Raw genomic sequence first — 13,270 nt, 5'->3', positions numbered from 1 at the left:
ACGAAATTCAACTGACTTGACCAACCTAACAACAACGGCACACCAAAATAAGTTTAATAGGGAGAAATAAAAATGTATGTACATTGAAATATTAACTTTATATACAGTACCAGTCAAAAGCTTACATGTTCTCTACTCATTCCAGGGCTTTTCTTTATTTTTAGTATTTTTATATTGTAGAATAATAGTGAAGACATGAAATAACACATCATGTTGTAACCAAAAGTGTTAAACAAATCAAAACATATTTGAGATTCTTCAAAGTAGCCACCTTGATGACAGCTTTGCATTCTGTCAACCAGCTTCATTAGGAATTGTATTTTTTTTAATTTTACCTTTATTTAACTAGGCAAGTCAGTTGAGAACAAATTCTTATTTTCAATAACAGCCTAGGAACACTGCCTTGTCCAGGAGCAGAACAACAGATTTTTTACCTTGTCAGCTCAGGGATTCGATCTTGCAACCTTTCGGTTACTAGTCCAACGCCCTAACCACTTGGCTACCTGCCACCCCAATGCTTTTCCAACAGTATTGAAGGTGTTCCCACATATGGTGAGCACTTGTTGGTTGCTTTCCTGTGGTCCAACTCATCCCAAACCATCTCAATTGGGTTGAGGTCGGGTGATCACTCTCCTCCTTGGTTCACCTACACCTACACCTACACCTACTCTGTCTCACTACTCTGTCTCACTAAAACATGGTGGTTAGAACCTAAAATCTCACATTTGGACTCATCAGCCCAAAGGACAGATCTCCAATGTCCATTGCTCATGTTTCTTGGCCCAAGCAAGTGTTTTCTTTTTATTGGTGTCCTTTAGTAGTGGTTCTTTGCAGTAATTCAACCACGAAGGCCTGATTTCACACAGTCTCCTCTGAAGAGATGTTGATTTTTCTGTTACTTGAACCCTGAAGCTTTTATTTGGGCTGCAATCTGAGGTGCAGTTAATTCTAACATCCTCTGCAGCAGAGGTAATTCTGGGTCTTCCTTTCCTGTGGTGGTCAACATGAGAGCCAGTTTCATCATGGCGCTTGATGGTTTTAGCGACTGTACTTGAAGAAAGTTTCAAAGTTCTTAATTTTCCAGATTGACTGACCTTCATGTCTTAAAGTAATGATGGAGTGTTGTTTCTCTTTGCTTATTTGTGCTGTTCTTGCCAAAATATGGACTTGGTCTTTTACCAAATAGGGCTATATTCTGCATACCACCCCTACCTTGTGTTGTGACAACTGATTGGCTGAAACGCATTAAGAATGAAAGAAATTCCACAAATGAACTTTTAACAAGGCACACCTGTTAATTGAAATGCATTCCAGGTGACTAGCTCATGAAGCTGGTTAAGAGAATGCCAAAAGTGTGCAAAGCTGTCAAGATAAATGGTTGGCTATTTTGAAGAATCTCAAAATATATTTTGATTTGTTTAACACTTTTTTTGGTTACTACATGATTCCATATGCAGGTAGCCTAGTGGTTAGTGTTGGGCCAGTAACTGGAAAGTTGCTGGATTGAATCCCCGAAGCTGACAAGGTAGTAAACCCACTGTTCCCCGGGCGCAGAAGACGTGGATGTCAATTAAGGTAGCTCCTCTGATTCAGAGGGGTTGGGTTAAATGCGGAAGACACATTTCGGTTGAATACATTCAGTTGGACAACTGACTACGTATCCCCTTTTCCCTTCACTATTTTCTACAATGTAGATGTATTTCTACAATGTAGAAAATAGTAAAAATAAAGAAACCCTGGAATTAGTAGGTGTGTCCAAACTTTTGACAGGTACTGTTAACATTCATTAAGTGGTAATTTAAGTCCTTCAATGGCCATAATAGGAGCTGGTCCTGATCTTATTTAAAGAGGCTTTGGTTCTGCGGTGCTGGCTGGCCTGCTGTACTGTTTGCCCCTCTCAATGCACTGTTCTCCTCAGCCTGCTCCTCTGTACAGCCTGGGTCCTTTTCTGCCTCTCTGCGATGCTGGAGCTCAGGTGCTGTTTGAGGGCTGGGAGGATCACCCTCTCTGTCACCCCTGCCTGGTTCCCAGACCTGGAAAGGGTACAGGGACATGGAGGATAGCTGTTCCACTACCAAGGTTAATGTTTCTGTATAAGAGATTAGGAAAGATTCACTTACATTCTCTTGGGAAGTGCTAGTTGGGGAAACTTCTCTGCCTTGCTGAGAGGGAAATTAAATGTATTGTACAATTTACCTGTATTTTTTAAATATTTTTTTAATATAAATGACTTATTCAGGTGGACAAGATGCCTACTAAACTGCTATTTACCTGGTGCTGTCAGCAAGGTAGGCCTTTGTCATGATGTAGTTCTCAGGAGTGATTTTCTTGTTGAACACAATGTCTCGGAGGACAGCCTTCACACGTATAATCTATATGAAACAAACCATCAGGGAGAGCGATACTTCACTGAAAGAACACTGTCAGTTCTCCATGTAAACTTTACATTGAGTTATGGAGAACATGGTCAGAAAACAACTAGCTATTGGGCAAATGACAAATTATGCATGCCTTTGTAAATGTAAGACATATTTATGTAGTTTATGGTTTTACAATGTGACAATCTATTTTAATTGTCTGCTGCACAAAATGACCGGTTTTAGTAGAATCATTCTAAACCAGTGGTTGCCAACCGGTCGATCGCGATCTTTAAGGCATTCCTAGTCGATCACCCAATATTTCTGTAGAAAAGCCAACGAACAATAAAGGCTTGCGCTCCTTTAAAAAATGTTGTGTTGAGCTGTTGCTGGCAGGTGCACTTGATTCAAAAGTCCTGCGCACCGGGTAAGCAAAGTGTTCCCATGAGACAAACTCCGCCTACCTGGCGGACCGGCAAATCTGTGACTAAATCGAGTGCACCTACTGCGCTGCCCAGTCGGATAGCTCAAATCACTGTAGTTACAGAGCTTCCATGACCCTGGCCACAGCCAAGTTTAATAGGCTACTAGCCTACGTAAGATTGAATAACTTTTAAAACCATGACCACAGAGAGACTCAACGAATACAGCCAAGAGCTGCTGTTTTTATGAGTGATTTTAAGTCTATATTCAACACTATTATAAAACACGATTCTTCAGGCTGCAACTGCAATGAATGAGTAGCCAAGTATCGATAGCCCTGCGTTTTATTATTAGCAGCTCGACGTGTCAAATTTAATATTAAGGGATATTTAACTTTCTCTGGTCATAGGAACAACATGAATTTGTGCATGAGGCAGATGCGGTGCGACTTGAGTTTCGCCATCAGGTGGAAGACGGTGTCCCCTCTCTCTGGTCAGTCTTACCGGAGGAAAGGAAGGAGAGAGCAGGGACCGTGAGAGGCGGTTGGGAAAAATAGTTTTGAACGGTCATCGTCCTGATTTGACCTGGTTGACCATCAGATGCAGGCACCATCAGCCCAGTAAAACAAAAAAGCTAATTATTTCAATTCATGCTCCACAGTGCCTCACAAGTGCTAAACCAATTATATATTTTATTATCAAAGCTTGAGTTTTGAAATATAATATGGTCTGATTAACAATATTGGCAGGCCAATCATATAGCCAATATGCTGTGATAATGTTTTAGGCCTACTGCCCAAACCGTATTCCTACAAAACTGTATGAGGTTAATGTAAAAAAGCTAAATCTGAGCAGTAGATTTCCACTTGCTTTTTGACTGCGAAAGTGATCTTGACTCAGAAAAGATTGGTTTCCCACTGTTCTAAACCATAGTTATGTTGGCCAATGCTAAGGGACTGTGCAATAGCATCGATGTGTCAGAGGATGACATCTGACCTCCTGAGACTGCAGGCTGTTGGCGTTGTAGAGCTGCCGTATGATAACCTCACATTCTTGAAGGGTGGGGGGTCGGGGGGGATGGGATGGGCTGCTGTGGATCCGGAGGGGTTGTAGAGAGGTGATGAGGCCTCCCCTCAACTCTGACTCGTGTTCAAGCTTTGCCACTCCAGTGGTCTCAGTGTAGGCGTGAGCCACACAACCGTCCCCCGCTATACTGCTTCCGTGGGGGTCAAACAAGTGTTTTTAGACGAGACACTTTTGGAGAAGATGAACTAGGGGGTAGAGGTATGGATGCTTACCTGAGCCATGGGTCTTGAGATGGGCGTGTGTCTTGTAAAGGTTGCTCCAGGTAGATCACTCTCTCTGTCTGGGCCTCACTGCCCTGTGTCGGTGGCCTTGTGCTCCGGTGGCTTGATCCTAAAGAAATACCTTCCCCAATAGGTAGGCATATGCGCCACACAAGCTTACACAATCCTTGTTCATTGATTTCTATTATGGGAAACTTAAAGAGATGTTGTGAAAAGTAATATCTAACGACCACAGATCTGAAAGTCCAAGAGCCAATGCTTTATTGGTCCTAATAGACCTAGCCCACTTGTTCCAGCAATGATTGAAGAGATGATTGAAGCCTACCTTTTCTGCAAGACTTTGAAGGCTCCATGATCAGCTTATACTGCAGCTCTGTAACATCAAAGTCAAAGAGAGGTCATGTAGAAGACATGACACAGAACAGAAGTAGACATGACAGGTGGCAGCAACAGCATACCTCAACTGCCGTGCTGTTTATAAGCTCTTCTAACAAGGTCCTTTGAGCAACCTTGGCACTATGTGTCTCGCTGCTCTGACAGAGTGAAGACAGAGGACCCATGTGATTCTTTTTAACTGGATTGAAATATCTCTTTGTGGGGGGGATAGGATGCGGAGGCGATATAGAGAAGCTTGTCTGTTCTGTAAAATGATACTGCATTCCACCGCCTCCCACGGTGAGATACTCACCATCCTTTCATTTTCCTCATTCAATAACTATCACTATGCAACCACTAGCGCTAGGCTATAGTGTGTCACCTCTGTCAGCAGTGCCTCATCCTCAGATCCCTGTGTGATTATCATGCTAAAAAACGTGCAAACAAACATGTATTACAGATACAGATTTCCACTAAAGAACTTTATCATATACAAATTATTGCTGGCTAGTGGCTACCCATAAAATCTAGGCCTATTAGGCTGTATGGAAAGAAAGGCAGTAGTCTAGCTTAAATTGTGGCATTGGTATAGTTAAGGGGAAAGGCCATACATTTTATATGCTATTTTAACTTAGTAACATGATGTATAACGTTACTGTGCAAAGATGAAAATTATGGTGCTCAAACCATGACAAACAAATCTGCTGCCTATGATGACGCTTTTGGAAATCAAAAACATCAGTAAAGACACGAGGACAGGTTTGACTCACCTTTATTTTCCCGTCTGAGGTCATCTATTTCACCGTGTAGCTTCTGAAGAGTGTCCTTGTGCTGTAGTTGCAGGAACTGAATATTCCTCTGAAGCGATGCAACGCGAGTATCCATGTCCCGGTGAGATGAGACCTCTCCCCCTCTGTCCCCTCGGGGTGAATCGGACAGCGGTTCAAGGTGGTTAAACGGGAAAGGACGTGGTTGTGGAAAGCAAGGCTTGTCAAGACATCCAACGCGGGACCAGTGGGGTAGATTTCGGACAGGCGGAAGACTGTTGCCTGACATAGCTAAACTATACGGTTAGCTAGCAACACGACAGTTTTTTTTAAACTGGCTGGCTAACTTAGTCTAGCTAGCTACTATGTAGCTAACAAATAACAACAGGTCATTCTTTCCGCATGCATAATCGTGCAGCCATTACCCCTTATCGTAAACGTTCCCGGTTAAATGGATTGTTCACCTCCACAATATGCAAAGTTTAGAAACAATTTAACGAGACAGCTAGGAAAAATAAAAATACACCGATTACCCACAGCCACTATCGACAACGATTTATTTCCCCTTTCACTCTCCTTAGTGGACATGCACTACTACCATACAACGTTGCCATGACAACCATACTGTGTTGCTCCGGTGGCGGGAAATATAAACGTATCTGAACATTCGACCATTCGAACGCAGCATTGTGTCACTGTAAATGTCTGTCTCGTCTTTGCAAGAACACATATAGACAAGCATACAGAAACGATAAAGGCAAATAATTATATTTTCAGTTCAATTTATTACTTTATTTCTTAGAAATTAAGTGCGGGTCTGGACCGGTTCCGACTGACATTTTGGTGTACAAAGCACCCTGTGAATACCATATGGTTCTATGTGAAGCAGAGTTTCCAAACCAAGAGGAGCAACATCGCGAGACTGGGGGTGGTGAAGATGGCGGCGAGTGCAGACGAGATTTCAGCTTGCTCCGAGTAACCTTAACTTTTATCCCTCGCAAACGTACTTAAATGTAACAGAACTTGGCTTATAGTAAACACAATAGAGAACAAAGCTTAATTGACCGCTAATTTGATCTGAAACTTTGAGAAATGTAAGAAAAAAATGTGTGAAAGAGCAAAGAGAAGGCAGTTTCTAGCTGAGCACTCATACATTGGAGAAAAAACGCCATCTGACTCCTCGGGAGAACATAGTCGATGCTGTCTCTGCAAAGATAAACGAAAGAGCCGATGGTCTGGAGAAAATGATACGCGAAAACATCAAAAATAGTTGACCTCGAGACCTCTCTGAGTCATGCATACAAGAGTATCGAAGAGCATAAACGTGCAAAAACGGCTACTTCTGAGAAATGCACTGCACAGGAGAAGACCATCACAGACAGTCAAGAGTGCTTATCCGAAGCAGAGCGATACCGGAGAAGGTGGGGGCTACGGCTTTACGGTGTCCCCTAGGACCAGGATGAGAATGTGAAGCGCTTAGTAAGAGACATCTGTAACCGTGTGGCACAGGACTTCTCCGATGGATATGGCTGTGGATGTCTCTCATCGTATTGGGAAGAAAAAACCTTCTCTGAAGAAATAGCACACTTTTTACTTGAAGCCTTTAGGAGGAGGCTATAAAGAAGGGAGAATTACCTGCCTCTCTGAAGCAAGGGGTTATTACTCTTATACCTAAACCACACAAGGATCTCTTAAATATTGATAATTGGCATCCAATCACACTCCTAAATAACAACTACAAAATTATAGCCATAATCTTTGCAAAAAGGTTGAAGTCTTGCTTGAATGATCTGATTGATGAATGTCAATCAGCGTTTATGAAAGGGCGCCATATATCTAATGACTTCCCTGTTATCCTATTTTGGGATTTTCAGAAAGCATTTGATACAGTAAGTCACAATTTTATCTTTGATTGTCTTAAGCATTTGGAATTTGGTCGTTTTTTGCTGTTGATGCTATTAGAACTATATTTAATGGTGGCAATAGTTGTATCAAACTCTGTCATGGAACATCCTCAAGATTTAACATTTACAAAGGAATATGACAAGGTTGTCCAACTTCACCTTTTTTATTTTTGTTAGTATCTCAAATTTTATGCTCATTAGTTCATAAAAGTCAATTTGAAGGCATTACATTCCTGGCCAGAGAGATCAAGATATCCCAACTGGTGGATGACACCATTTAAAATAAAATAAAATGTGTCACAAACTAGATTAGCATTGGATATCGTGAAGCAGTTCTCCAAAATCTCAGGTTTGTTATGAAAGGAGCTGTCAATCCATCAGATTGTAACATCTCTGAAAAAGATACTGTAACCTACCTCGGTGTAAAGATCATTCACAGCCGTAAGATTTTTGGTGATCTTAATTTGAACCCTGTAACTGAATCTGTCACAAAAAAAAGTCTTCAAGGAAGGGTGCTTTTATCCGAAGCTGAGGGGCTATATCGTGCATCCTATCTTTTTTCATCTATTGACATTCCCAAATCCACTTGCTGTACCTTAGGCTTTTGTACAACTTCATATGGAAAAACAAGCCACATAAGAGGGTTTGTGATGGCGGTCTAAATGTCTTAGACTTCACTCTCTTCAATCAGATATCAAAGGTCAACTGGATTAAAAGGTACATAAAAAATCCTCATAGTTTCTGGAATGTTATACCTCGTTTTGTTTTCAGAAGTTCAGAGTAGAGGTCGACCGATTATGATTTTTAGTGGGAATCTATTTACAGAGAAAATGTATGGAAAGATAAAGGTTGAGGTTTCAAGCAAGGCATATGACACAGTTATTAAAGCTATACCTAGTGGGATAAAAACTTTACTTCAGAATAATGCATATTTTGGAACATCTCCGATTGTAAGCGATATCCAGGTGAATGGCATTGGTCTACTAGATACGAAATTCAACTATCGTTTATTAAGGGATATTTTCTACAGGAAGTCTATTCCCTCTGCGATATTTTGTTGGGCTTCAGTGTTTGATGTAAACTGGCGCCATGCTTGGCTCACTCCACACATATTTATGGTGACCAATAAAGTAAAGGAGATCTCCTTTAAGATTATCCATAGATTCTATCCGTGTAATAGCTTGATTTCTAAATATATACCTGATGTTACCAGTGAATGCAGTTTTTGTGAACTAGAAACAATCTATTGAACACTTCTGTCATTGTTTATATAGTGAAGTGTTCTGGACTGATGTAAAACTATATCTTGGCCTCAAAATATATGAAGAAAAATCCCCTTAATTTTTAAATCTGATTTGGAAAACTATTTAGAGTCGTTAAAACGTATACAAAACAAAATGTTTAAAAAATGTATTTGCTACATGTCTGTATTTGAATTGATATAATGATATAATTGATATAATGTGGATCATTTTAATTTTTTTCTAATTTCTTTGTGGAAGCCCTCTGGCTGTTATGTTTGGCATGTTACTGTTAATAAAATAAAAACATTGCGAGACTTCCCGGGCATGCTTGCAAAACTTCCGGACACGTTTTTCTCGGAAAGCTGTGAGTACTATTATATGATACAGTATCAGTACTTGTTGCATTTACACAGGGGTGGAAAGTACCAAATTGTTGTACTTGAGTATAGGCAAAGATACCTTAATAGAAAGTGACTCAAGTAAAAGTGACAGTCACCCAGTAAAATACTATTAGAGTAAAAGTCAAAGTATTTGGTTTTAAATATACTTAAGTATCAAAAGTAAAAGTATAAATATTTTCTAATTCCTTATGTTAGGCAAACCAGATGGCATTATTATTATTTAATTTTTTTAATTTACAGATAGGGAGGGGCACACCCCAACACTCACATAATTTACAAAAAAAAGCATTTGGGTTTAGTGAGACCGCCAGATCAGAGACAGTAGGGATGACCAGGGATGTTCTCTTGATAAGTGCAAAAATGTGATAATTTTCTTGTCCTGCTAAGCATTCAAAATGTAACGAGTACTATTGGGTGTTGTAGCGAGACTATATAAAGGGGGTACCGGTACAGAGTCAATGTGTGGGGGCACAGGTTAATCATCCTACCTGTAGCCTACCTGCCTCTGGTTCAATGCATTTCCACCTCTCACTATTAGTCTTGATTGTCCATCTTCTGGAATTAAAATGAGATATTCTAAAAGATCAATCTTGCTGGCAAAACATCATTAAATATTGCTATGTTATTTAGCTATAGTTAGTGTGTATATAATGAGCACCCAGATGCTGTGTAGGCATCACAATAATATCAGACAGAGACAAGCTGGCTCTGTGAAAAACTTTACGGGCCGCCTTGGCGTTGGTTACTGCACTGAACAAAAATATGAATGCAACATGCAACAATTTCAAAGATTTGACTGAGTTACAGTTCATATAAGAAAATCAGTCAATTAAAATAAATTCATTAGGGCCTAATCTATGGATTTCACATGACTGGGAATACAGATATGCATCTGTTGGTCACAGATACCCTTAAAAAAAGTAGGGGGGGGGGGGGGGACAGTCAGTATCTGGTGTGACCACCATTTGCTTCATGCAGATTGATCTCCTTCGCAAAGAGTTGATCAGGCTGTTGATTGTGACCTGTGAAATGTTGTCCCACTCCTCTTCAATAGCTGTGCAACGATTATGGATATTGGTGGGAACTGGAACACGCTGTCGTACACTTCAATCCAGAGCATCCAAAACATGCTCAATGGGTGACATGTCTGGTGAGTATGCAGGCCATGGTAGAATTGGGACATTTTCAGCTTCCAGGAATTGTGTACAGATCCTTGTGACATTGGACTGTGCATTATCATGCTGAAACATGAGGTGATGGCGGCGGATAAATGTCACGACAATGGGCCTCATGATCTCGTCACGTGCATTCAAATTGCCATTGATAATATTACCATTGTGTTCGTTGTCCGTAGCTTATATCTGCCCATATCGAAACCCCACCGCCACAATGGGGCACTCTGTTCACAACGTTGACATCAGCAAACCATCTGCCATCACTTTGTCTGCCATAGTTGAGACCGGGATTCATCCGTAGAGAGCACACTTCTCCAGAGTGCCAGTGGCCATCAAAGGTGAGCATTTGCCCACTGAAGTTGGGTACAACGCCAAACTGCAGTCAAGTCAAGACCCTGGTGAGGACCGCAAGCACGCAGATGAGCTTCCCTGAGACGGTTTTTGACAGTTTGTGCTGAAATTCTTCAGTTGCACAAACCCACAGTTTCATCAGCTGTCTGGGTGGCTGGTCTCAGACGATCCCTCAGGGAAGAAGCCAGATGTGGATGTCCTGGGTTGGTATGGATACACGTGGTCTGTGGTTGTGATGCCGGTTGGACGTACTGCCACGTTCTCTAAAACGACATTAGAGGCGGCTTACACTAGAGAAATTAACATGTTATCTGGCAATTATCTAGAGCATGGCATCATAAATAACTACATTATCATTTTTAGATCAGTCAGTCAATTTACCCATTATACATTACGGTTTTGATCCTCTCGAAGACGGCTAGGGTATTAGTTGAGAAATCTGCCTATTTTCCTCAAAGGTATGCAATGTCACGATTTCAATGCTATACAATATTACAGAGAACAAGTTAATTATCTCTCATTGCTGAAAATATTTGTAATGTTGTACTTGTTCACGTAATTCATGCTAATGTTGGGTTATTGAGTTAGCGTCCAATTGACTCACATTCACTTCTTGAAGGAGTGAACTCCTTGTCCCAGAATGAACCGCACGGCCCATTGACAACGAATGGGTAAGGTTCACAATGACCGTTAATACGATTCCAATGGAGTTTCCCATCTCCTCAAAAGTATCTTTGGCCCAGGGAGACTGCATATGAATGATGACAGTCTAGCGAGTCCAGCCATCGTGGTTTCATCTCGATGTGATATTCTTAGCCGGACTTAGAGCTTTCCACATGAACAAATACTAAATAATTTCATAGAATTGAAAGAAGACCAGTTTCTCTTGGTCACAGATGGACGAAATCACTTCATGCTTAAAGAAAAGGTTCACCCATTTTGAACGTTAAAATGTTTTTGTGCATCTGAGTGATGTTCTATCGATTCCCTGGGTCATTTTATGTTTTCATGTGTATCTGAGTTATTGGCGTTCAAACATGGAGAAATGCTTGAGGGATCACCATGATAAAGTCTCTCACTACACTGGAAGTTAATAGGAATACGACTTTTAGTTTGCGAAAATGTCTATCATCAGTGACGATTTTAGCATGTAAATCTTGGTGGGGCAAACAGGAAAAAAAATCTATGCATGCCAGCAAAGCCACTACACAACACTAAACAATACATTCATTGCACTATAACGGTGACAAACGGTGCCCACAAACTGTTAGGGCCAACATAAAGCTGTCCCAACAGCAGTCCCAACACTACTAGACCTGGCTATCAGCTGAGCCTTGACTGGTAGCAAAACAGTTAATTCAGCCTCATTTGCTGCCTTTAAAAAAAACATAGCTGATATGACTGACTTGCTTAAACAAATGTGGTTTCTACTGACAATTGAGATGTACAAACTATGGCATAAGGTGACGACGAGCGCATAAGAGGCAATCCGTAATTTCAATTAAGAAATTGAGGAGCGAGCTAGGACGGGCGTAGTCAATATAACTGTTTGTTCAGCACTTTTGAAATGTACAGCGACAGAATTCAGAACATGGGTCGTTCTTACAGTATTCTCCCTGTACACCAAGTTAGAACCGTAGGATAAATAAAAGGGGCACATAAGCAGACAATGAAAGCTCTTACAATATTAGATAATTACATTTCTTAATAAAAGGCTATAGGCTACATGTGCTTCACCAAGTCAGAACAGTAGGTTAAATTATGTGGGGAAAAGGGACCAAATTATTAGGGTGAGGCACATGGGCTAACTGCTTACTACAGAACATACACTTAGTATTACTTTCTTAGCTACAGTATACATATCTCCCTGGCATATTACATCATTTATGCAGCAGCATAGAATACTTTTTTGAACCTTGTTGTTCTGTGCTCACTTGAACAGGAAGGTGGCGCGGAACTCTGAAAAAACAAAGTCGAATCACGATGACGTCAGTGATCTTCAGGTCGAAGCTCTAGAAAGAGGCAGAGTTCCCGACTTGCAATTCCGAGTTGGATGACCGTTCAAAACGTATTTTCCCAGTCAGAGCTATTTTCTTTTTCCAGTTCCCAGTTGTCTTGATCTCATTGAAGTCTGAAATGTCAGAGTTTCCAGTTGTTTTGAGCACGGCAGAAGTCATGCTGGATTGACAGCAAGGCCAATGTCGAATGTTTATCCTTTTAAGCTTGGAAAAGAGACCCATAACCTCAGACTTGGACCACACACCCACTCCACTGAATAGCAGGCTAGTGATTGCTTTGCAATGCTTGAAGTTAGCCACTGATTCCTTCCAAACCAGTCACTGTTGATTTTGCGATTTTCAACTTGTTGTTGGTAATGTTTATGTCCAATGATTCATTATTTCCCTTCATATGACAAGGATTGAAAAGGATTTGCCAGTAGATTGTTGACTTGATTCATGATAATGACTCCTAGCTAAGATTTGGAAAGTATGACGTTGACGCTGTCCAATCAAAGCTACTGTAGATGTAACGTGATTTGACATCATTTTATCTGTGGCCAATGACCTCGAGCCTTCTTGGATGGGCACTCGTAATATAACTGTATGGCAGCACCCAAGGGGCTTGAATTTTCGAGCTCTACCCATAGATTCTGCGTTGACATAGGGTCCCCATGAGTGACAACACCAAGCCAGTCACGGAGCAACTAGGGAACATTACTAACCCCTACACTCCGTATTTTTCACTTGCTGCCCCACAACCACAGAAAGCACTGAGCTAGGCTGAAACACCTGCATTTTGGAGCTGCCTTACACAAGAAAGCAAAAAAGAGAATGTTTGTATGGGACTTTATTAACTGAATGATATACAGTACCAGTCAGAAGTTTTGACACACCTGCTCATTCAAGTGTTCAAACAAAAAAGTGTTAAACAAATCATATTCATATCAAATAAAAATATATTTTATAT

General features: G+C 40.8%; 1 protein-coding gene across 3 annotated transcripts; it reads right to left on the bottom strand.

The window, feature by feature from the left end:
- Positions 1 to 37: 37 nt before the first annotated feature.
- Positions 38 to 5,946, bottom strand: ccdc74a (coiled-coil domain containing 74A). Of its 3 annotated transcripts, none has more exons than XM_021602301.3 (7): positions 5,232 to 5,946; positions 4,412 to 4,459; positions 4,078 to 4,207; positions 3,776 to 3,992; positions 2,272 to 2,372; positions 2,121 to 2,162; positions 38 to 2,033 (listed from the first exon to the last, which is right to left on the bottom strand). In XM_021602301.3, exons 1-7 carry the CDS (start codon positions 5,515 to 5,517, stop codon positions 1,898 to 1,900), a joined length of 960 nt encoding a protein of 319 aa, XP_021457976.1. In that variant the 5' UTR covers positions 5,518 to 5,946; the 3' UTR covers positions 38 to 1,897. The 3 variants fall into 3 exon arrangements, with proteins under 3 accessions (XP_021457976.1, XP_090090503.1, XP_090090504.1); XM_090234377.1 differs by having other exon boundaries at positions 4,078 to 4,195; positions 5,232 to 5,864; XM_090234378.1 differs by lacking the exon at positions 5,232 to 5,946 and adding an exon at positions 4,545 to 4,621 and having other exon boundaries at positions 4,078 to 4,195.
- Between the last annotated feature and the right edge of the window lie 7,324 nt (positions 5,947 to 13,270).

This window comes from Oncorhynchus mykiss, chromosome 5, assembly GCF_057628025.1.
Source record: "Oncorhynchus mykiss isolate SJ-2025 chromosome 5, ASM5762802v1, whole genome shotgun sequence".
In the NCBI taxonomy this organism is placed as follows: domain Eukaryota; kingdom Metazoa; phylum Chordata; class Actinopteri; order Salmoniformes; family Salmonidae; genus Oncorhynchus; species Oncorhynchus mykiss.
This window is presented reverse-complemented; position numbering and strand designations above follow the sequence as displayed.

Excerpts from the sequence above, each read along its gene's own strand:
- ccdc74a (XM_021602301.3), bottom strand. The coding sequence starts at position 5,517 with ATGTCAGGCAACAGTCTTCCGCCTGTCCGAAATCTACCCCACTGGTCC. Across the intron at positions 4,460-5,231 it reads CCTCAGACGGGAAAATAAAG|AGCTGCAGTATAAGCTGATC; the intron begins GTGAGTCAAACC and ends TTGATGTTACAG. Across the intron at positions 2,373-3,775 it reads ACAGCCTGCAGTCTCAGGAG|ATTATACGTGTGAAGGCTGT; the intron begins GTCAGATGTCAT and ends TGTTTCATATAG.